At 37.1% G+C, this 23,435-nt stretch overlaps 1 protein-coding gene across 1 annotated transcript in view; it reads right to left on the bottom strand.

Annotated features, from left to right (window-relative positions):
* The window catches only part of ADGRV1 (adhesion G protein-coupled receptor V1), a 284,803-nt gene that overhangs the window by 143,324 nt on the left and 118,044 nt on the right, over positions 1–23,435 (bottom strand). The window contains exons 80-82 of the mRNA XM_075019382.1: positions 23,139–23,278; positions 21,324–21,484; positions 18,705–18,805 (exon numbers count right to left, since the gene is read on the bottom strand). Of these exons, the coding sequence (XP_074875483.1) occupies positions 18,705–18,805; positions 21,324–21,484; positions 23,139–23,278 (402 nt within the window). The remainder of the gene's footprint in view (positions 1–18,704; positions 18,806–21,323; positions 21,485–23,138; positions 23,279–23,435) is intronic.

Here is a 23,435-nt window from a genome sequence, read left to right as displayed (position 1 = left end):
TCTTTGAGCAAGGAGTTGGACTACATGATCTCTAGAGGTCCTCCAGTCCTAATTATTCTGTGATTCTGTTCTATGATTTGTCCATTAATGACCAGTTAATTTCTACCATGATGCACACTTCATGTAGCTGTATTTGGGTCAAACTCGTTCTCTGTTCATAGCTCTGTTTAAGTCACCTCAAATATTACTAAGCACTGGTCCGAAGAACTACATGATAGAAAGAACTTTCAGGGACAGATTTGCTGTTGGAACAAATACTAGCAAAAACACAGAAAGAGAAGAAGTGGCCCACTGACAACATATGGCGTCACAACTTTTATCATTTTACACAGAAGTGTGAAAACAAGAATAACAAAAAATGACAAGGTCAAAATTGATGAGAATATTATCACACAGGGGAAAAAGCTCCCCATTCCCAAAGTGGATTGAGAATCACTAAGTGCTACATTGATGACCTATACCAACATAAGAAAGTCTGCCAAAGCAAAAAAAATACCCACCTCCACACCCCTAAAATAAACAAATAGCAGGTTCTTTCCTTGGGCTTAGAGAGAAAGAAACCTCAGTACCTTGAGAAAAGGGCAGTCAACTTTGAAGACAGAGGATGTGATTTTTTTTTTTTCAAATGATAACATAGATCTAAAGAACTTTTTCATATTTTGAACAGACTTCCAGGCTTGTTAAAACTCTAGTGAAAGCAGAAGGATGTATTAAAAGCACATTTATTCTTTAACCTGCTCCATATCTTTGGCTCCACACCTATAAAAGTTAGAAGGGATATTTTAGCAGCTAAGTAAAAATAGGAGAACTTCAAGTAATATATTCTCCCAGTATTTCTCTGACCACACAGGTTTTAAAAAATGAAAGAAAAAAGCCCCATCTAGAACATAATATGAAAAATTCCACACAGACTGCTGAAGCTCTGTAAATCTGATCTAGGATATGGCTGTATTATCAACACTGATGGATAGGTGTTTTAGTGAAACACAGAAAGGTTTACTGTAGATACCCAGTCCAAATGGCTGGGGGGTGTGCTGGTTTTGGCTGGGGCAGAGTTTTTTTCTTTATAGTAGCTGGGATGGAGCTGTGTTTTGGATTTGTGCTGGAAACAGCATTGATAACACAGGGATGTTTCCATTACCGCTGAGCAGTGCTTGCACAGAGCCAAGGGCTGTTCTGCTTCTCCCCCCACCCCACCAGGGAGCAGGCTGGGGGTGCACAAGGAGTTGGGAGGGGACACAGCCGGGACAGCTGACCCCAACTGACCCAAGGGATATCCCATGCCATAGGACGTCATGCTCAGCATAGAAAGCTGGGGAAGAAGGAGAAGGAAGGGGGGACATTCGGAGTGATGGAGTTTGTCTTCCCAAGCCACGGTTAGGCGTGATGGAGCCCTGCTGTCCTGGAGATGGCTGAACTCCTGCCTGCCTGTGGGAAGTGCTGCATGAATTCCTTGTTTTGCTTTGCTTGCATATGTGGCTTTTGCTTTACCTGTTGAACTGTCTTTACCTCAGCCCATGAGCTTTACCTTTTTTTCCGACTCTCTCTCCCATCCCACCGGAGGGGAGTGAGTGAGCGGCTGCGTGGGGCTGAGTTGCCAGCTGGGGTTAAACCATGACAGGGGAGTAATATGTTAATATCATATAGAACAAAAACCAATTACATGGGCCTAGTCCAAGTTCATCAACACCTGTAGGATGAAATAGTCTTTGGATAAAATCCATTTGCTTTTTACATACTGCTGATCTGTTCAGTGGGACAGTAAATTTATCACTCCCCTTGTTAAATATATTTTCCCTGTTATCACTCTCAAACTATTTTGAAGACCAAACATTTCAGGGCAAGGCCTACCCCTTAGGCTGCTTCTGTTATTATACAGTCAGTTCAGGGTAAATATTCAACTCTCTCTGACTGAAACTTAGCAAACCAGAGCTCAGCAGTGGGATTAAGCTTGGAACTGAATTTTCTGAACAGTACCATCTGTCATAGAAAGCTACTCCACAAAGCTTTGTAAATCTTAGAAAGCACTAGCTATATTAAAAATGGTGTTCAACAATGTGACCTAGCAAATCATTTATTTTTGCGCATGTACCACAATTAATCCATCTATCTCATTCTATCTTAAGAAAACCCACTTTATTAGTGAGTAAATGACAGCTCATAATTTGCTAGATTATTGAAAGCATATTAGTTTGTAATTATCAAACAAGGGCCTATTCTTAACCTCATGAATTTGTTTCTTTCATTTGATGAAAATAACGTGCAATGCTTAGTTGAAAGTCTTGACAAGTAGGCATGAAACAACATTAGAAAGCAGAATGTCAAGCCTGACTTGAGAATGCATCCCAACTCCCTTTGTTTCAGACTAGAAATGCTGAAAATTAAATTACAGGGAATCTACCCACCTATTTTAATCTACACTACTGCAATCCTATTTAAAAATTATGCCTCTCTCTGTTTAAATAAATGTAATAAATTCATCTGAGGTTTTGAAAGCATAATTTTGAACCTTGGTTGAAAGCTAGCTACTATGCTACAACTTCAACTCTTTACCTGTATAGTAGCTTAAAAATTAGGATGGTACCAGAAGAAGTCTTAGAAAGCATTTCTTTTCTGTAGTTCGGTGTTCCCTCAGTGTTTGACTATGGTTGTGTCATATACCAGGTTGTCTAAGTAATGGACCTACCTAGGATTATTTAGCATTCAAGATCATTCAGTGCATGTCAGGACAGCATCACTACAACTTCTTGTGGTCAATTTAAGACTAAATTGTGAAGGAATATGAAATAAACTGAGTGAAGCTATAACGCTTATATTTTCATCACTGATGGCAAGTGATGACCTCCAAAGTTGGAGTCATATATATGTCAATCAACAAGCCTCAGCAATTTAAAATATTCTGCAAGGGTAATATGATGCTATGTTCAGTGGAAACTTCAGGCAGGAAAGACATCTGCTGGAGCTGAAGCCAAAGTGGATTCTTTTTACTAAAAACTCCTCAGGTGAGTTCTCTTCTTCAAATCTCTGTTATAATGTTTAGCACATTGTAAGCATCACAAATACTGCAGCACTTCATAAATTAATGAAACTAAGAGTAAGCAACGTGTATACAACTATGGACTAATTAAGTGGGCAATGAACTACTGAAAAATAAAAGCTCACGTCAATTTGCTTTTGCTTTATTAAAAAATGTTTCCAATTTTGTAAAACTATATTAACTAATTAGGCAGTTAATTTTGAAAAGGGAACAACTGTTGTGCTATACATAGCTAAATGTTAGCAGAATCCTGTAGAATATTGTAACATTTTGAAGATAATGTGTCAGTAATTTCAGAGGTTGGAAAAATAAACTGCTTCTTTTTTCCTTTGATAAACAGACTATCTACTGGAATCTGACATTTATCAGACTCACTAATAACACCTGTGCATCTCAGCATTTCCAGACAAAGTTTCTGAAGGTGCTTCTTCCCGTTGTGAAGCTTAGTAAGGACACTTGTCATTGTGAAAGCTGGAGGAAAGAATGATACATGCCTCTGGGCAGACTGTTTGATCGGCAAAGTGGTATGTTGTGTTTCTGCCTCCGAAAGTGCGTGGTCTCAATATAAAGATAAAAAATTAAAGATCTAAAGCATTAGCAAATGCTGTGAAAGTTACCACAGCTCTGTGCATGTGGATGAGTGTCACGTGGTGCAGCAGGATGTTAAAACTGACAGCTGTGAACAGTTGCCTTCAGAGAGGTCTATTACCACATTTTTTTTATTTTACAATGCCTACTTTCTGGGCCTCTAAACTAGGCTGAGCTTAGTAAAAGTTTATTATAAATCTGAAGGAAAATCTTGCAGGCAACAAGAGAGTGAGGATTTTGTGGGAAATTCCCAGTGACTCCTGCTACCAGCCAGAGCAAGCCAGCTCAGCTGCAGGCTCAGTCCATGGCTATCACTGGAATTCAAAGGAGTTACTTCTTATTTGTACTTGTGATAAAAAGACACGTTTTCCATTCATGCTTCTAAGCAGAAGATCAGCGAAGCCTTACCTTTTCTTCCTATGTCAGGAATGATCTATTAGTACAATTAAGATCAAGTTCACCTTTGATTTTATCTGTTTAGTAGTTCTGAGCATACAGGCACAGAACAAAGAAAGCTTACAATCTAAATGCTAGAAGCATCAAAGCTAAATTAATTTAAAACTATTAAATAAACACAACAAAGAGTACATTATGGAGGAAAAATTTCACATAGATAGAGGAAGATAAATGTGACTTTTCTATCACTAATTCGTAGGATTTTATAACACAGAAGGTGGCTGAAGATCTAATGCTTTAGACTTACAAGTCACAAGGTAAACACCATTTCACCCAACTTCCTTATTTGCTTCTATTCCATTCCTTTTCCAGTGAAACCACATTTATGCAAGGCTTTAAGAAATCAGTCCAACGTTAACAAAACATATTTTAACAATACATAGCATTTACTATCAAATATATCCTGAAAGCTTTTGTTCTTCAAAGTTGGGAAGCTGAGACACCCAAACTAATAATTATCCTGAAATGGTTAGTTGCCATCATGTCTGATCTCAGCTAAAAGTTAATAATGAGTTGCAAAGTATTAATGCCCTACATTGGTCTGCATAAAGTAGAAGGTAATGTACATGTTTATACAAAATATAAAGATTAATATATGAAGATCTCTTTAACCTGTCCCACGTTAAGGGTAGAACTCTGTGTATCACAATGAATTAATGACTTGGCAGTCACTAAGATGGGGATTTAGGAACACATTAAGCACTCATCTACCCAAAACTCTGCTCCAAGGTAAGAGACTGCAAGGATCTGCACCAATTAAAAAGCATGATTTAATGTGAGGATAGATTTTCTTACAGAGCTCAGTCTTTTATCTCCTGTGGTGACCTTTTGAAAATGTTCATGTAATTGTCTCTAATTGAAGTACACTACTGTATCTAGATCACAGATTATACTCAAGCACAACTTGCAATATTTTAAAAATACTTCAGAAGTAACAAATAGCAGTAACTATGAGCCACTTTTAAGTGTGAATTTACATAGAACAGACAGTTCTGTATCTACACTTTTCAGCTATATATTTCTATATCTTCATCTCATTTATTTTGTGCTGAATCACGCACACCTATGAAAGAGGTGGTGGAAAGATAAAATACCTGTGTATGTTAGATTTAGAGGACTGATGTATCTTCATGGGACACATTTACATTGTATGACTTCATGATCCCCCTCTTCCTAGCCTTGTTCTCGTTGTGGGAACATATTTAAAAAAAAAGGTCATCTATCATGAACCAGGGCTTCAGTTATTGTTTTAGAAAATTTTTTTATCTCAAAAACAGAAATTATTTCCTAACTTACTTTCAAGGCTGAGTTTTCCTGATTTTGAACCTGGACACTGTAAAGCACAATCACCCTAAAAGCACATGTAAGGAGGATCCGCTTGACCTCGTATAACATAGTGAAAACATTTGTATGATGTCCCCTGTTTGCCACCTGCTTCTATAAAGTGGTAAAAGATCTATGCTTGGACTGGCTGGAACATGCAGTTCTCAATCAGACCATGGACTAGAGCAGTATCTGTCTAAAGCTGTTGCAGGACACAGTAAAATGCTATACATCTTTGGACACTATCCATGCAAAGACTAGGGATAAATATTGGTGGGGAGCAACATTTTCATCAGAAAACCCATCCTTTGGGTGGAGCAGACATTTCGTATACCTGGGTAAATGATGATATGTCTGCGTGTTCATTTGATTCAATTCTGTTTGTTTACTCACAGACAGCCAATCTTAAGACTTCAAATTCCTGTGCTTTCCAAGTTACTTCAGGCCAGCTGACCCACAATTATTAACTAAGGAAAGATTCCTATCCCATTCCAGCTGTGAAGTAAAACAAAGTAGTTAATCATCTTATGTTTGCTTATTCCCCTCTCTCTTCTCTCCTAGAGACACATAAAATTCTATCATACCCAGCAAATGTTCCAGGCACACAACTTAATTTCTACTGATGCGCATGCCTTGTGTTTTATAAGTTGTTTCCATTCTTCCATCTATCTTATTCCAAGAAGAGCTTTCCTGGTTCCTTCATTTCCTTTGAATGAATGGTTGTCCACCAGCTGCCTAGCTATTAATTTAGAAAGAACTGAGCAGAATTTGATATATGATGTATCTTCAATGACTGGCTTCCCATCAAAATAGCACCTCAGTGGGTTTGAACTGCTTTGTGCAATGTTTTGAAGTAGGTGACATGATTGGGTCATGTACTTTGCAATTTTGTTACATGAGGTCCTCTTATGCAAGTAACCTTTTAGATTGCCTGAATTTCCAAATCCGTTAACATAAAAAAGTTTACCAATAAAATGGAACTATGGAAATATAATATAGTCTATGATCAACCATCATGGTTTTTCAGCCTTTTTTCAAGACTGAACACAATCAGTCCTTTTTTTTTCTGCACATGAACACATACTTCATACGCGCCTGGTTTCTCCCTCCACCTAATATACAGCCCAAACTCTTCAGTAATTATTTCATTGATCATTCACCATCATTCCCAGCATTTATGGTTTTCATGGTCATTCTTCAGTCTGTTCAGATCTACATTTTTATTAGTGTCTTTGTTTCAAATCATATATTATTTAGTACAAAATACTGACATGACCTACATGGGACAATAAAAGAATAACCAAAATGAACAGTTTGTCTTGTCTTTGTGTTATGACCTGTTTGTTGATTCTCATAAATCCACATAATGTTATTTTCAAAAGGCGCTTTCTATACAACTGGAAAAAATCACCATGTGAACAAAATCACTTCCACCAGTGTATAAAATTCTACTATAGCCCGCTGACTAAACTATCAAAAATTATACAAGTGTATTTAATCACAGTTAACTGTAATCATTAGTAAGCTGGTATTTATGAAAATCTTATTCAGTTATTTTCAAATGCAATCAGGACCCCAATATGTTTAAAACTACACTTCCTGTATGAATCTGGCAAGGTCAGGCTCTGGTTTCATGTATATCAATAATTAATCCAATTAAGCTTTGAAAAGGACTTGTTAATCTACTGTGTATGGAACATGAGCTGCCTGGAAGATATGAAGATGTAGGTCATGAGAAAACTGCCAAAAATGGAAACAAAAAGACCCTATTAAAATACTTTTGCACATGTTCTTGCACATGGAAGTAAGCAAACACAGTGACAGCAGTGGAGTAAAAACAGAAGCTAAACTTTCAATGGTTAGTATAATTTAATTAGCTGTAGAGGAAAACCATTGAGGCACTATTGTTCATGAAAGCCTATGGATTTCTTCCTCCAAAAGATAAGCTAAATTAAGAATGTTTTGGAAACGTCAGATTAACACTGCACAGCTGTTGCTAGGGTCTGAATTTATGGGTAACAGCAACTGCTGAGGTTCTCTCCATCAAGACAGGGCTGAGGAAAGCCTTTAGCAGGGAAACGAGCAATGGGAGATTTACTAATTAGGAGAATTAATAGATATGTACCTTTTCATTAAAGCAGAATGGCATGCATGAGTGGACAGAACAAAGGGAGAGGAAGAAAGGAGGCAGAAAATGGGACTAAGAGTTGAAAAATTACAATGAAAAGCATGAAGCAAAGAAAAGCAGCAGTATAACCTGCTTCACAGTAAGATACAGAGAAAAGCAGTGAATAGGCAACTTGGGAATGTTGCCGTCTATTCCTCTCCGTGTGTGGTCCCCAACTGTTTGTGATGTTGGGAAAAAATAGGGTATAATGAAAAAAGAGCTGGAAGGCATTAGCTGATAGAAATCTCATACTCTTATACTTTAAAGTGATAAACAGAACATTTGACTGTTTGCAATGAGGACAGGAGGTGTGAGATAATGTAACAGCATTCTAACATATGTTATAGTATTGCTCATATATCTGAGTTTTGGCAAACACTAGCAGATAATCTATAAGAAGATACTAACAGCCTGTGCATTAACACTACATGGTGACTCAACATCAGAAAAGTGAACAAGGGTGGTAAAGTAACATTATCCTTATGAATAGCAAAAGTAGAAATATACGGGTACTGCCGTGGTGATAAGTTATCAGTGAGAGACCAAAATCCTGTGTTGGTTGATGAAAAAATGTTACATAAAATTTAAATTATATGAGTATTTCAGATTTATTTCTTACATGCCTCATCACCTGACCATGACTACTAGAGCACTTCTTCTTGCCTTCTTTTCATGGAACAGAGGTATTTCAGCTGCTGCTACATCTCCACACTGCCTAGACTGAGACCTTGAAGAACTGCTCTTACAGCATCTGCATTGCCTTTTACTTTTGCCTGAGCTTTAGCTTTAAGTATCTGCAGATGGCATCATGTTTATATCAAGCCTCTCAGAAACACAGCAATTTGACATCTGATGGAACTCCCTCTACTGGAAAAAAGGGAAAGATGCTGCAATAAGGTTCCTGTGGGTAAGCTACTCTTCCCTCTCCTTCACATGACGTTTAGGTGATCAGGGCAACGAACTGCTTGTTGTATTATGGGAACAGTCCTTCCTCACCATTATATTATGTATAATACCTACGTTGATGATAGTGTGCCCCACTGCTTGAGATAAGGGTTTCCTGACCCTCTGATTCTAAATGACCTCATACACCTTATCTATCACCTGAGGATACTTTATATACTTATTTAAAATGTGTGTGTATATATATAATCAATACATCTTATAAAGTCACTGACATCTGGAGATAAATGATAATTCTTTCTACTACAAAACCCTGATTAGCTCCAGCTTTGACTACCTGATTCTTCTTGGATATTGCAGACTCACAAGTAGTAACATAATGTAACAGAGATGGGCCCTCAGAGCCTTACTGATCATAAAACTGTATTGCTCTGCTATAAAAGCATTAAATTTAGATTACTGTACTATGAAATTGTCTTTTATGTAAACTAATCCCCCAATAGTTCTACTTATTACTAGGTTGAAACTGCTTCTGAAAGAAGCTGCATGAACTTAACACTGTGCTCTGACTTGGTGGGAATGACTAAAATCAGCTAATAAGTAATTAACTAATTCAGCATGAAACCTACTAACACAGTCACTGGGAGGAAAGGTTTAGGTGCTAATTCTTCTTGCAAAGGTAACAAAGAAGTTAGGTGAGATTCCAAGAAATCACTGCATGTTGTATTATACTGGAACATGTTATCAGCAGGACTAGGGAATATACATCTCATACCCTGGAACAGCATCACTGTTGTTGCAAAGCAAGTAACATTTATTTACTGTGATCATACAAAGTCATGTAAGGAACTGGTGAAAGCACCTTACCTACACAAACATTGATGCATCTTTCCCTTCTGACATCACCAACAAATGTCTTAGCTAGTTATGCTGTACAGAACTCTAATTTTAACAGAGATGCAGCAATTTAATTTTTCTACCCTTCTTCTACAAAATGAAAATTCCCTGTAAATACAGAAAAAGTTGCTGGAAAAACTAATTGTCATTCTTGTATTTGATCAGCTAATTAAATTGTGGTATCAGCTGAAGTCTAATGCTGATTCTTGAGTGTGATCCCAGCCTCTGTGGAAGTAATGTAAGCAGGACTTGCAAGAATATTTACTTATTTCTGTGAGATCAAATGATTACCAGGAGGGCTGTCTTCCCTTATTAGGAAATATGACATCAAAAGGCTTAGCAGGAAAATCTGCCTGTCCTATGGAAACTTCACTTACCCAGGATGAATGGAATATTCCACAATTGTCTTAACAGAAGTCATGCAGGGACAGAGAGATTGCATAACGTCCTTAAGAAATCTATCCATTGTGATATCCCACCTAAGGACTTAATGGCTGAGTACTCATTTGAGAAAAGTTCTGATCAATTTAATGATATCAAATAATCCAAAATACAAAGAATGTCCAGTTTTACTGAATAAGTTACAATATTCCTCTAATAGAAATGGAAATCTTTTCCACTTTCCATTAGGAACACCTGTAGAATCTCTCCTTCTTTAAATGAGAAATTTTAGACATTATTATCCCAAAGATAGGAACACTGACATTAAGGGTGGAAGAAGACTACCTACTACTCATCATTCTTCTTACTGAAACACTTCACATTGAAGAGTAACAGGATAAAACACACTAACATAGAGCAGAATTTCTGGAGTGAGCAACAATTCTGGATCACTGGGTCCAGTTCTCTTGTGTTTCCTCTGTGCCCTGTCAAACCTTATGTGTTGCTGAGCCTCATGAAGGGCCGATGGCATCATGTTCAGCATTATTTACTGCTGTCAGCTACAGCAAGTAAATCAGAGCAAGGAAATCTCAGGCCTAGTTGTCCTCAAAGACAATTAGGTTTAATAAAGCAAATTCCCTCAACCTGGGCAACTGGGCTCTAACTGTATAGTAATGCATAAAAATATTTGTTGTTTCCTATTCCATAAGAGTTTCATATTTCAAATGGACAGAGGGTTTAGTGAAGCCCTGCATCAGGCTCCTTCAGAAACAGCCCTTTAATTAGTATTTCCCATCAGCTGAATAAAAAGTGCAGGCTTACCATAAGGGAGGACTGAATTGACATGAAGCCTTCTCTCTACTGCCAGGAGGGAGGCAGGGACCCAACCACTCACTGGCATGAGTTGCCCCTGTGGGAATGGTACCAGAGGATCATTCTACCCACCTCATCCTGGAATATGCTTTGCAAGCTCCCCCTATACAGGTATATATGACAATTTCTTTAGGGTTTTGATTATGTATGGGGGAAACTGAGAATTCATCTATTTCAGAAGAGAAGGGTTAAGATTAACAATACAGCAGAAGCAACATTTCACAGTTAATGCAGAAGTTTCACTTCTATACAATGGCAGAAGCAACATGATCATTCATTCATATCCTGCTCCTTCACCATCTCTTGGAGATTTCATGAATTTTTAAAAATTTATCTTAGTTCTGGCAGAATTGTGTTTTCAATCTTCCTCCAAATCTGAGTAAGTCCAAATAATAAAACAATTCTAGCAAGGTTGTAGTTTATAATTTTCAAATAAATGGTTAACAATTTTTTTAAACTAGGATTGCTTGCACAATGTGTTCTTAAAAAACATAACTGACATGTATGTTTGTATTTCTGCTCAGGTTGAATAACGCACAGCTTTCAAACATTTAAACACTCTAAGTATAAATCATCATGCATTTCTATCAAAGTCAATGGTAGGATGAATTTCGCTTGCCAGCTTGGTAATTATTACAGATATTATAGTGATGGATGATGATGCTAAGTGCTACTGTAGCTTGAGGACTGGTTAAATTAGAAAATATACACTTACTATTTGAGACAAATAGGATGACACAGTTCCTCATATGCCTTTTTTTCTATTTGACCATTAGACTTTAATTTTGCATTGCTGGCCAGAAGAATAGCAGGCCATTTGTACACAATTATTGCTGTAAACAGATTGGGAATGTTCAAATATTCCAGAGACATAGCTACTGCACATATACAGAGCAGCTCAGCAGCAGACACATGAAAAATCTAAATGGAGAACGTAGCACATCTCCATGTCATTTGCAATACTCAGCATGTGCTGTGGAAATGGCCTATGCATCCACACTGAAATTTAATGTGGACAAGATGCATCAAGCTGTGTACACATGCAGAAGCCACATACAAAGTGCTTATTCATGTATTTCTGCCTGGGAATTCCCAGGCAAAGCATGGGAGGCATAAGCAATGGTTCTTATTAAGATTGCAATCTAGGTTTATATTTTTTTGAAAAGGAGAATTTTATTGATTAGTATTACTGTACTGAGACATTAGTATTACTGTACTGAGACACTGTGAAGTATGTTCTCATTATACTTTAATTTTTCAAATACACAAATCTTCACCTCAATTTACTCCAAACCTGAAAATCTCAGCCCAGTAATTTTTTCCCTTGTACATTTAAGGTATTGTTGCATGAACTTGTAACATGCTGGTTAAACAAACAAACAAAGTACTATGACTAAGTACTGATTCAAGAAATAATGTTTGTTGGAGACATCATGATTCGCTGAGTAAATATCAGAATGGAAAGGAATAAGAAATGTTTAACAAATATCTAGCTTTTTATGTCTTTCCAATGAGTTTCACCAAACACTTGGTGAAACATCCATTCTTGAATGCTTTACAAATGCTCCATTAATGCTGGAAGCTCTAGACACACCAAGAATGAAATGAAGATCGAATATTGTGAATCACCATTCCTCATCACTGACAGAGTAACGAATTATTGTGAGCAACCACAAAGCAGGCACAGCCTTGGATTAGCAAATCTCTGAGCAATGTGCTGAAAAGGTTTGACTGCCATCTACAGATAATAGTAATTAGTGCACTGCTAGCAACAACGACAAAAAATACTACAAGCCTAATAAACATGCAGTGCAGTTATTAGAGGAAAACTAATTATTCATGTATGTATAAAACAAGGGAGATAACCTGAAAAGCTTCTTAGGTTTTTTTTCTGGTAAAAATACAACAGCACATAGAAACACCAGCTTCCTTCATTCTCTAGAGTGGTTTGAGATCTAATAGATATGAATCCACTGTCTACTACCAGCTAAATATTACTAGATAAAAGTGCAAAGTATTAACATTTTCCTTGTATTTAAACTAAGAATTATTAATTGCTGATTTTCACGTATTAAGTTCTCAGTTAAAACTATCTTAAATAACTTCTCTCATATAGAGTCACTGGTTAGCAAAACCACAAAACTTTTAACTGTATTGTAAATATCTAATCATACGTATACTGTCCAAATACTTGTAGGTGGGTATAGCTATATAAACATCTTCTATTTAGACTTATCTGTTAAACTTAGGCTTCCTAATCAGGCTAGCTCTCTCTAGGCAGAACATATGCCAACATATCACAACACAAGTAACCGTATAAAGATTTTCCTTCAGCTGTTCAGCACAGCTAGCACAGTACTTCAGTTCACCCTTGTCAGACATATCCCTCCTCTTTTCACTCTGCCTTAAAGCTACTTTCTTTCCTTCAACAGCTGCTGCCAAGCTGTCTTTACCTCTTCTCCAAGCTAGCTAACTAGCTAAGCAGTTACCCTGCTAAAATCCTCTTTCAAAAGTTTTGTCCTAAACTTGGAGACTAATTGTATGGCAAAAGGAAAAGAGATCAGTAAAGCCATGGATTTTAGGGGTTGAGGATGAATAACAAAAGGACTTAGAACCATTCTAAATAGTATCTCTGTACTTAAACTAAATTACTATATTTAAACACCACATGCAACTGTTCTCAAGAATTATTCTGCATAGATCAGTATTTCATATAAAAGTTTAAATGCAGTGTATTTAAACAAAAAAAGCTAGCAGACAGAAAAGCCTGTGAGCCCAAGCTGAAGTTAGCCTTGTCACTTTCCAAGTCCTTCAGCAGCCTGAACCAAGCACAGTATTCCAGTAGCCAGAGATATCTGACTTCTCAGTATTACTTTTGTACATGAAGAAGGAAAGGTAATAATGGCATTTTTATGCTCTTATACCTCAGTAGAAAATCCTTTCTATCTTAATCTGTTACCTTCTGCAATCTTTCCGTTCATCAACGATTCCCATTTTTTCCACCCATGAAGTATATGCCTTTCAGATAGTTTTTCTTTATATATAGTTTTACTAATTCTCAAACCTTTTTCTACTTATAAGAAGAAAGATTGAAAAACAAAGACATTCAAAACCTCCCTTCCTTCCTGCTTAAAATGCTTACTAGAGATCAACATAAAAATGAGAGAAGCTGCCTTTATGTCAGGGCATTTTGTGCACTACTACACTTCAACGGTCCTGACCAGTCCCAACTGGAGTCTCCACCTACACCCTCTCCTCCAAGGCCCAGCAGCTCTATTTAAGCTCAGCCCTGGGACATTAGTCTCTATCTGAGCTGGTCTCCAGCCATACCCATACCCATGTCCATACCTGTGTTCCTGCCCAATGTTGAGAAGAAACCGATGAGATTACAATAGAGTTACTATTTGAAACCTGGAATTGTCAGCAGGTAAGAATGACTAGGCATACTATTGACAAAACGCTTGCACATCAGTATATGAAAATTTAAAACTGGTATATTTATGACATTTAAATAAAGCCACATTTAACAGAAAATGCAGCAACTTTTTTTTTAGTTCCCATTAGGCCACGCTTTAAAAACGCCTTTGTTTAGGTTCTTCCATACATATCTTGGAGGTAAGTTGACTTAGACCACCTTCATGAAAACTGAATTTCAGTTGAACATGCTGTTCAAGTGAAATGTTTCCTATAGCTGTACCTGCTTTGACTATACATTCTTTGGCAAATGTTTGTGACAGAGCAACATTCATTTTACAGCAAAGCAGCTGCAGCACTGGACTGAGAATGGAGGAACATGAGTTTGGCAGCTTGTTAAAACCTGGAATTAAAATTCTATCAGTAAATCACGGTATCTTCAGAAGTAAATAAGTTCATTAACTACTACTGCAGCTAAGTAACTCTAAGGATGGTAACGATACCTTATGAAGTAATGAGACCAAAACTGAGAACCAAGGCAGATCACACAAGTAATGCCTCAAAGTGCAACAAATTCTGATTTGGAATACTATTTAACATATGACTTATTTGGGGGTTTTGAGAACTTTGAACATGAAGTTAGGCCTCAACTCTTCACCTAAGGTACAGATAGTTACCAAACCAACCCTTTAATACCATGTTTACAGATGTTGCTTATACCAGTGAGGTTTCAATTTATTTTTATAAAAAAATTTTTTTTTTTTTTTCTGATTAACTATTAGGCATAGAGATGAATCATTAAATTCCTGGTAAAAAGACCTCTGTACTATACACCAACCAGCCTGACTGCAGTCCCCAGGGCAGTTATAGCGTAAATCCTGCTGGAAGCTGTACGTAGGGCAAGGACAGGAGGGTGGCTGGGAACAGCCATCATAGATTTATGAAGGGAAAATCATGCCTGACTAACCCAGTCTCCTTCCATATGGAGATGACTGGCTTAGGCAAGTGCAGCAAATGTTGTTTACCTTAACTTTGGCAAGGCCTTTGACACAGTTTCTGTGGTATTCACAGTGTTATCATTAAAATGCTGAGACATGCTTTGGTTAGACGGATTATAAAGTGAGTGGAAAATTGCCTGCACCATGAGGCTTGAAGGGTTGTGATCAACAGCATGAAGTCCAGCTGGAGCCTGGTCACCAGTGGCACTCCTCAGGAGTTGGGATACAGTGGCCGATACTATTTAAAGTATCTGGGCATAGATGATGGGACAGAGGGACACAATGGAAGTTTGAGGAGGACCCAAAAAGCTGGGTGCAAGTGGTTTGTAGGGCTGTTGTTTAAAGGAAACTCAGCCTTTTCAAGGCTGGAAAAATGGGCTGACTTCTGACAAGGCTCAACAAAGGCAAATGCAAAGCCATACAGCTGGTGACAGAATAATGTCATGTAACAGCACAGGCTGGGGCCAAATGGCAAGGCAGCAGACCTGCAGAGGAAGACCTGGGGTTCTGGTGGATGGCAAGTTGACCATGAATCAGCAGTATGCCTCTTTGCAATGCAGCCTAGTATTGCTCTTTGACTTACGCTAGCAAAAGGTAAAGGGAAGTGATTCTTCCTTCTGTTCCACCACTTGTGTGACCACATCTGGGTAGAGTTGAGATCTCCACTACAGGAAGGAGATCGACACACTGGAGCAAGTTCAGTCAAGGTCCACCAAGATATTCAGACCACAAAATACACAGAGGACCTGGGCCTCTTCAGTCTTAAGTGTGTGGAAGAAGGAAATCTTACCACTGTTATAAATTACCTCACAGAAATGCCTAGAAGTGAGGGAACCAAACTCTTCTTGCAGATGCATATTGACAGCATGAGAGACAATGGATACAAGTTGCAACAAATTAAATTGACATTAGATCTTGGGAGACACTTTTCACAATGCATAGTCAAACACTGGACCAGGCTGCCCAGAGAGCTGGTGGGATCTCCATTGCTGAAGATGCTCAGAATTCAACTGGATAGGGTCCTGAACAACCTGACCTAAGATGGGCTTGCTTTGAGCAGGGGTTTAAACCAGAAAGCTTTCAGAGATGGCTTCCAACCAAAACTACTCAATAGGTCTAAACATATGCAACAGACTTAGGAGAAATGTTGAGTCACCATCCCTGGACGTATTTAAAAGACAGGTCAATGTGGTGCTTAGGGACATGGTTTGGTGGTGGACTTGGCAGTGTTACGTTAATAGTTGGACTCGATGATCTTAAAGGTCTTTTCCAACCTAAATGATTCTACGTTTCTATGATTTTAACTATGTAATCAGTGTCAAAATAGCAAACTAACTTTGCTTGAATGAATGCACCGATATGTGCTGGAGGCCACCCAGCTTGCCAGAAAAGGCCCTGGGACTGCTTACGGACACCAAGTTGAAGGTGAGCCAGCAATGTGCCCTTGCTGCAAAGAAGGCCAAAGGTATCCTGGGCTGCATCCAGCAGAGCGTTCCCAGCAGGTCGAGGAAGGTGATCCTTCCCCTCTGCTCAGCACTGGTGAGGCCACACCTGGAGTGCTGGCTCCAGTTCTGGGCTCCCCAGTACAAGAGAGATAGAGACATACTGGAGAGAGTCCAATGAAGGGCCACCAAGATCAGTAAGGGATGGAGCATCTCTCCTATGAGGAGAGGCTGAGAGAACTGGGACTGTTCAGCCTGGAGAAGAGAAGGTTCAGGGGGATTTTATCAAATTATATAAATACCTGTAGGGAGGGTGCAAGGAGGACAGAGCCAGGCTCTGTTCAGTGGTGCCCAGTGATAGGACCAGAGGCAACAGGCACAAACTGAAGCATAGGAGCTTCCCTCCGAACATCAGGAAACACTTTTTTACTGTGAGGGTGACCAAGCACTGGAACAGGTTGCCCAGGGAGCTTGTGGAGTCTCCATCTTCAGGAATATTCAAAAGCCATCTAGACATGGTCCTGGGCGACCGGCTATAGGTGTTCCTGCACGGGGCTGGACAAGATGACCTCCAGAGGTCCCTTCCTATCTCAATCATTCTGTGTGATTCTGTGTGTAAATTAAGATGTTTTAATGGGTCCAAAAGACCTGGTAAGGAGTTCTTATAGAAAAAAAGAAAATAATTCTGTAAAAAGAAACTCACTGTAAAAAGAAACAAGCTTCTCTATAATGGAAATGCAACATATTGCCAAAGAAATGGAAAATTATTGAAGACAGAAAGAATGCAACATGGATAAGGATAGTTCCATTATATGCAAACACCAAACAATTCTGGGAACATAGACAATTCAACATTCACTGCAAAGGAAAAGAAGAAGCTTTTGCAAAATCTATCATTAAACTGTAAAATGCACTGCAAAGATCTCAGCAATCTTGTTTTGTATAATCTTGAGACATTACCATATGCAAGTCCTTACCTGTGTTATGAGCTATGTGTTCCAAATTAAGCCTGCACATTTGTATGCCAGTAACCATGCACATTACAGGTCCCTGCAACAAACTAGCTTTCTGTGTAACTACACAGAACTATTAAAAACCATTAAGTATGTGTTTCAAAAATCAAGAACTGAGATGTCAGAATACTTCTATACCCTAAGATGCAAGAGACCTGCTGGTATCCAGTGATCACTAGAAGTGCTGTGAGGACCTTTCCTGCCCTTTATATTTTAAGTCCAGTTGTGCAATGAACATTATCAATGCACTCCATTGTACAACAAAGAACTGTATCATGAGGTAACATGAATAAAATTATGTACTAACCATGGCAGTATACAAAAGCTTGTCTGAGATATGTCAGTTGCTAAGCTTTTACAGGTAACACAGGGCTGTTTCAATTATCTACAGTGTATTTCTCTGATATGACACATGCCTCTAAGTACCTGCCTGGTAATATGCTTAAATTCTCTCAGCATTTCTGCCTTCAGCATATATTTAAATTTTTATTGACATAATCTTTATAGCATTAAAAATATACATAAAATCTCCTTCATAAGGAATCTTTCCATAAAGTAATTTTAAGATACTTAAGGTTGTTCATAGCTTTCCATTTTACCAGATGTACCAAAGCTGAGGAAGCTATATTTTATAAAACAGAGAGACATATTCTCCTTTTATATGTTCCTTCATTTTGCTGACGTTCTATTACCTACTATTTGAAGCAGTATGAGAGAACTAGGAAGACTTTCTACAGTTTATTCTCTTTTATTATTTAAATTTTTCATAACTATACCTTCCTACAAATACTAGAGTGCAAAAGAGCTTTCATCATCTACTACTTAAAACTTTCCCACAGAATTTATGATTACTGACATTAATCTATTTAATAAATAATGATGTTAATGATGGAACTCTTTTGTCTCAATTATATACGTCATCATCAAAACATTTATTATTCTACATACAGGACTATCTTCTCATGTGGCTATACCATCCATAAATTTTCTCTAAATATTTTCAGAAAATGTATAATTTCAATTGAATTCCCAATATAGGATATGAATATTGAATTAATTATAAGTATCATGTGTTGAAATTTTACATTTTCCAAATACGTTTCTGTTGTGGAAAAGAAAAGGAGGTCTGTTCAGACATGGCCATGGAAGCGAGGAAAAGGAAAGTAAAGATGTATTTAATTTACACTTAGAGACTTCAGCCTTTTTTCTTACCTGAGTACCCAAACAAGCAACCATCATGTGAGTGAGAAGTTTAGCTGCAAACATTGCACACCTGGTGCAGAAAAGGTGGGAGATAATAGCCAAAGTGAAACCTACACAGAAACAAAAAAGAAAATGAAAAAGGAAATTTAAAGCTTAGGCTAATATACGATGCTAGATAAGAACAACCATGCTGGATCTCTTCAAGGTATAGATCATTAAAAAAACAAACAAAAAACCCCAACCCAAACCTTACAGAGAGAATATGTTCACTTTGGTTCACACTGGGATCATTCATGAATTTTTTACTGAAGTACTAGTATCTATTTAACTTTTACAAAGGCTTGGGAGCTAAAATACTGCATATTGTAAATAAGTCATTTTTGCAAAGTTTGTTCTTTTTTTTTTTTAATTTCTGCATGATGTGGATGATTGTCATAATAGTTAAATGTAAAGCAAAGGCAACTCTTTAGTGTTCATATTACTGCATCCAAAAATGCTTTTAGGAATGAATAAATAAAAAATTTCCTCCGGCTGGGTAGCACTGCTTTAGGAGATAGCTATAACCTTCTAAAAGCCAGTCTGCCATTTCATCTGCATTCAGTGTAGAAATCTATTATAGCAGTACTCAGAAAGAATAACACCACTTTTCATTTCAGTAATTCATTGTGAACATGAACAGAAGTGGGAAGGGCCCCTTGCCTACCAGTAAGTAGTTCTTGGAAGAAGGGCCCTGGGAAAGCTGAGCCACTAAGGAAAACACTGCTGAAGTTCATCTAGAGTTAATTGTTTGTGCACTTCCACACCCCAAGAAGGGCAGGAATTTGGATACTTAAGGCAGATCTTTTATTCTCTCTTGAGATAGACTGGTTGCTCAACTACAAGTATTTGTAAGATATGAAGTAAATCATTGCAGAAAGAATAATTTCTAAACATTTCAAAAATTAGCTAGTGATATTTATATAACTACCTACATAAGAAAACTACCTACATATTCAGAAATAGTAATACTCTATTTCACTCTACTGTGCTATTTTATTTTTTTTTTTTATTCTTCACACAGAGGTGGAGATATTACAGAAATAATAACTTTATAGCTCTTTAATCTAAAGCAATTTGTTAATTACTAGATTTAAATATATAATCATGTAAGGAAACACCTTCAACCAGCCAAAGAAGCTGAAAGGCATAGCAGTTATATCCAAGGCAAACACTTAACCAGACTAAACTGTTCTAATTTTTAAAATACATTCTTATGACACATGACTACAGTAAACAGCTAGTGCTGAACAAGGATCTGTAAGTCTTCATTGATTCCCATTCAGCAAAATATTTCTCTTGGCTTCAGTTTCTACAGCATATTGGACTACTTTGTATTGTTTTTTTCTTCAGTTTCTATAGCATTTTGCATTCTATGGCATATTTGCCTTATCAGTTTACTTTTTTTTCTGTAAACCAGTAATTACATTTGTTTATTATAGTTTGTCTTTTATTTTTTTAACTTTCACTAACACAATCTAAACTAGAAGCTGAACCGTATTTTAAAATCTGCTTGTTTTTATCTGCTAAAAATGTCTTTCATTATTGTTAAATAAAACAATCAATTTGTATGAAGTAGGTGAAAACTAGAGGGTTTTCTTCTCTTCCTTTGTCTTCTTTTTTATGGCTAGAGTTTCAAAACAATTAAGGAGCCTAGCTTTAGTCTGCTAGGACAGTTTGCTGAGAGGGGATAAATAGGGGATTTAGCTGGTTGCATTGTTTTTGTTACTTATACAGTGATGACCTAGTATAGAAGTCATAAACCTCACAAGGAGCAGACCGAGAACCCCATTTAAGTGCCTTAAGGTCAAACTAAGAATCCCTTTAGCGTGCTTTCTCAGTGACTCTGTTACTCTATGGTTCCTGCTTGCACACTGCCTATCAAAACAGGAAGAAAAATTTACTTTCATCTGGGATTGGCTGCAACATAATAGTGAAACTGATCCCCACGTGAAAGATGTAATTTCCATTTCTTTCAGAAGCCAAGCGGAGTTTAAAACTTAGATCTCCTACTTCCTGTCTGACATTTTGGGACTTCTGCAAATGCTGTCAACGAAGTGAGTCGTGATCCTCATAAGTTAAACTCTCACGCTGCTCCGAAGATGTTAGGTAGCAGTTAGGCAGCAGACTGTAATGGAGCTCTACATGTGTGATATGGAATATATCTCCCTCAAGTTATCACTCCTGAGTATAAACTGACAACTAAAATCATCAAAGAGTTTTCAGGCTAGGTAGAAGAGTATCTGAAAGATTTGACAAAAAGGACAACTGTACAGCTGCTAGAGACACAGGTGAATTTAGGATTTTTAAGTTTCTTCCCCCAAATGAATGACGTATTTCTCTTTTGTATGGTTCAATAAAATACTCAAAGGAAACATATTTCTTTGCTGGACTTTTTTTTCAGTGGCAAAATTTGTCAGTGTACAAATACGGGACCAGATGTCAACTTTAATACCATGAAGTTAGTTAACACTCCTCTAACACCCCTCCAAATAAAAAAATTGTCATCAGTTACTAAAATCACTAAAAATCAGTCAGTCTTACTGGTCATCAGTTGTTATTAATGAATAAAACTGTCCTAAATCAACTGACCTGAAATGCAGATGAATCCAGAAGAGAAAAAAGCCTCATTGTATGAAGACAAGTTATCTGTTTGGGCATAAACTGCATAAATGGACATATGAGAACAAGAGCATTCCACATAGTCTGACGTGTCATCAACCACTTTGCAGAAGCCGCTATCAGACAGCCAGCTGCAAAACAAAAGATTCACGAAGTTGGAAATGGACTTGTGTAATTTACATGGTAAGCAGGCTTGAAAATTGTTGAACTAACAAGTTTTCTAAATGATCACAGAGGTGTTTTGTGTAATCTTACAGGTGCCGTTCTCAGAACAGCACATTTACATGAAATTAAAATATAGCTTTTTTTTACTTTTATGATTTAAAAAATTTGTAAATATATGACAATGAACATTGTTTTCCACTAGAGAATTTTTGTGGCCATGTTTTTAAAACTTCTGCAGGATTTACAGGTCTGCCTGGCTTTTCAAATAGTTTGTTACTTAACTTGCACAATACCTTACCCCATTATGGAGAACACTTCATTTTATACTTCTATTTGTTGTTTTGAAACTAAAATTCATGTTTCATTTTCTTTCAGCATTGCTGAACTGAATTTGAAAAAGGATACTACAGGTGACATTCTAAGCCATTTCTAGTGGAAATCATGTCTGCTCAGTGATATAGTGTCTAGATGAAAAGAGAGCATACAGGTAAATCCTGTTGCAACTCCTTTCTGAAGAGATATAGTTTATATCAGTGATAGATTGATATAATCCAGTCAGTCTAATGAAATAATATCTAAACTAACTAAATCTCAGCAGTATACAGAACATAGTTCTCTCCAAATTCATTTATACTGTGAGAACAGGAAAGACACAGGTTAATCGAATAATGGGGCATTGAAGAGCATATACAGAAAACTTTATTCCATGGTTTGCAATGGTATGAGTAGCAACAAGAATGAAAAATTATCAGCAGTTCACCATTTCTTCTAAAAACCAGGAGACACCAACTTAAGCTAGTAGCAGCAATATTAAAAAAAAAAAAAAACAAAAGGAGATGGCTTTTCTGTTAAGAACTAATCGTCCTATAGAGTTCATTGTCAAAAGTTGTTCTAAAATTCTGGGTGGTGCAAGGAAAGAATAGACAAGTTTGTGGTAGACAAATCATTTGGGGTATGAAATACCCAAAATCACATTCAGTTCATAATGTCACTGGAGAGAATACTATTAGGGGAAATACTATTTATGCTTGTCCTGATCTTAGTCTTCCCATGGCATTTACTTTCAGCCACCACTGCAGACAGGACACTGGTCTAGAAAAATCCCTAGTCTGCCCCTTAACAGGTTTTTTTTTGGCTCACTTACACAGTGTCTTTCACAGACCCAAAGAAAAGAGTGGATATTAGCAGATTAGGAAAATTCTGAGCCAGTGACTTGAAGCAATACCAGAGAGGCAGGTTTAATTCTTTACTTTTGTAAGAATGGACTTAAAGTGTTGTCTGATAAAAATTGTACAGAGTACAAAGTTATTAATATTAATGAAGGGATGCAATTCTGGGATTTATGGCCTGTCAGCATTGCCTAACATATCATTACATAATCTAAATGCTATTTTGGTGAAAAAAGCCAAAAGTGGAAGTCTGAGAAATGTCTCAGCTAGAATAACTATGCATTTTATTATATGGAAAATAATACAAAGGACAGAAAAATTAAGGAAAAAAGACTGACAGGAAATGGATCCATTTTATACTTGCAAATGATCTAATTGGAGTTATCACATCTCAGGCAGATTCACAGGTTCACGGTAGAAACTGGAAAACTAAACAGATTAATAAAATAACCTTTCAGCAACTTGATTCCAGAGGAGACATAGAGACTTGTGTGGAACAATCCGACTTCCTGTAGCATAAATCCGATAAATGACTTCATTGTTATCTTTCAAAGGATGTGAACTCCGACCCTTCAAACTCATAGAGAAAACCTGAAACAACACGTACAACGTAAATACAAATTTAATATTAAAATTCAACAGTCAGTGCTCATTTTAATCAGATACACACAAAAATGTTCACATTATTTTAAATACATTTAAGATGTTTTGAGCAATATCTAAATTAAAATACTTTATTGAAAAAATA

Source organism: Buteo buteo, chromosome Z (assembly GCF_964188355.1).
Source record: "Buteo buteo chromosome Z, bButBut1.hap1.1, whole genome shotgun sequence".
Lineage (NCBI taxonomy): Eukaryota > Metazoa > Chordata > Aves > Accipitriformes > Accipitridae > Buteo > Buteo buteo.
The sequence above is the reverse complement of the archived record's forward strand: the minus strand, read 5'-3'. Positions and strand labels throughout refer to the sequence as shown.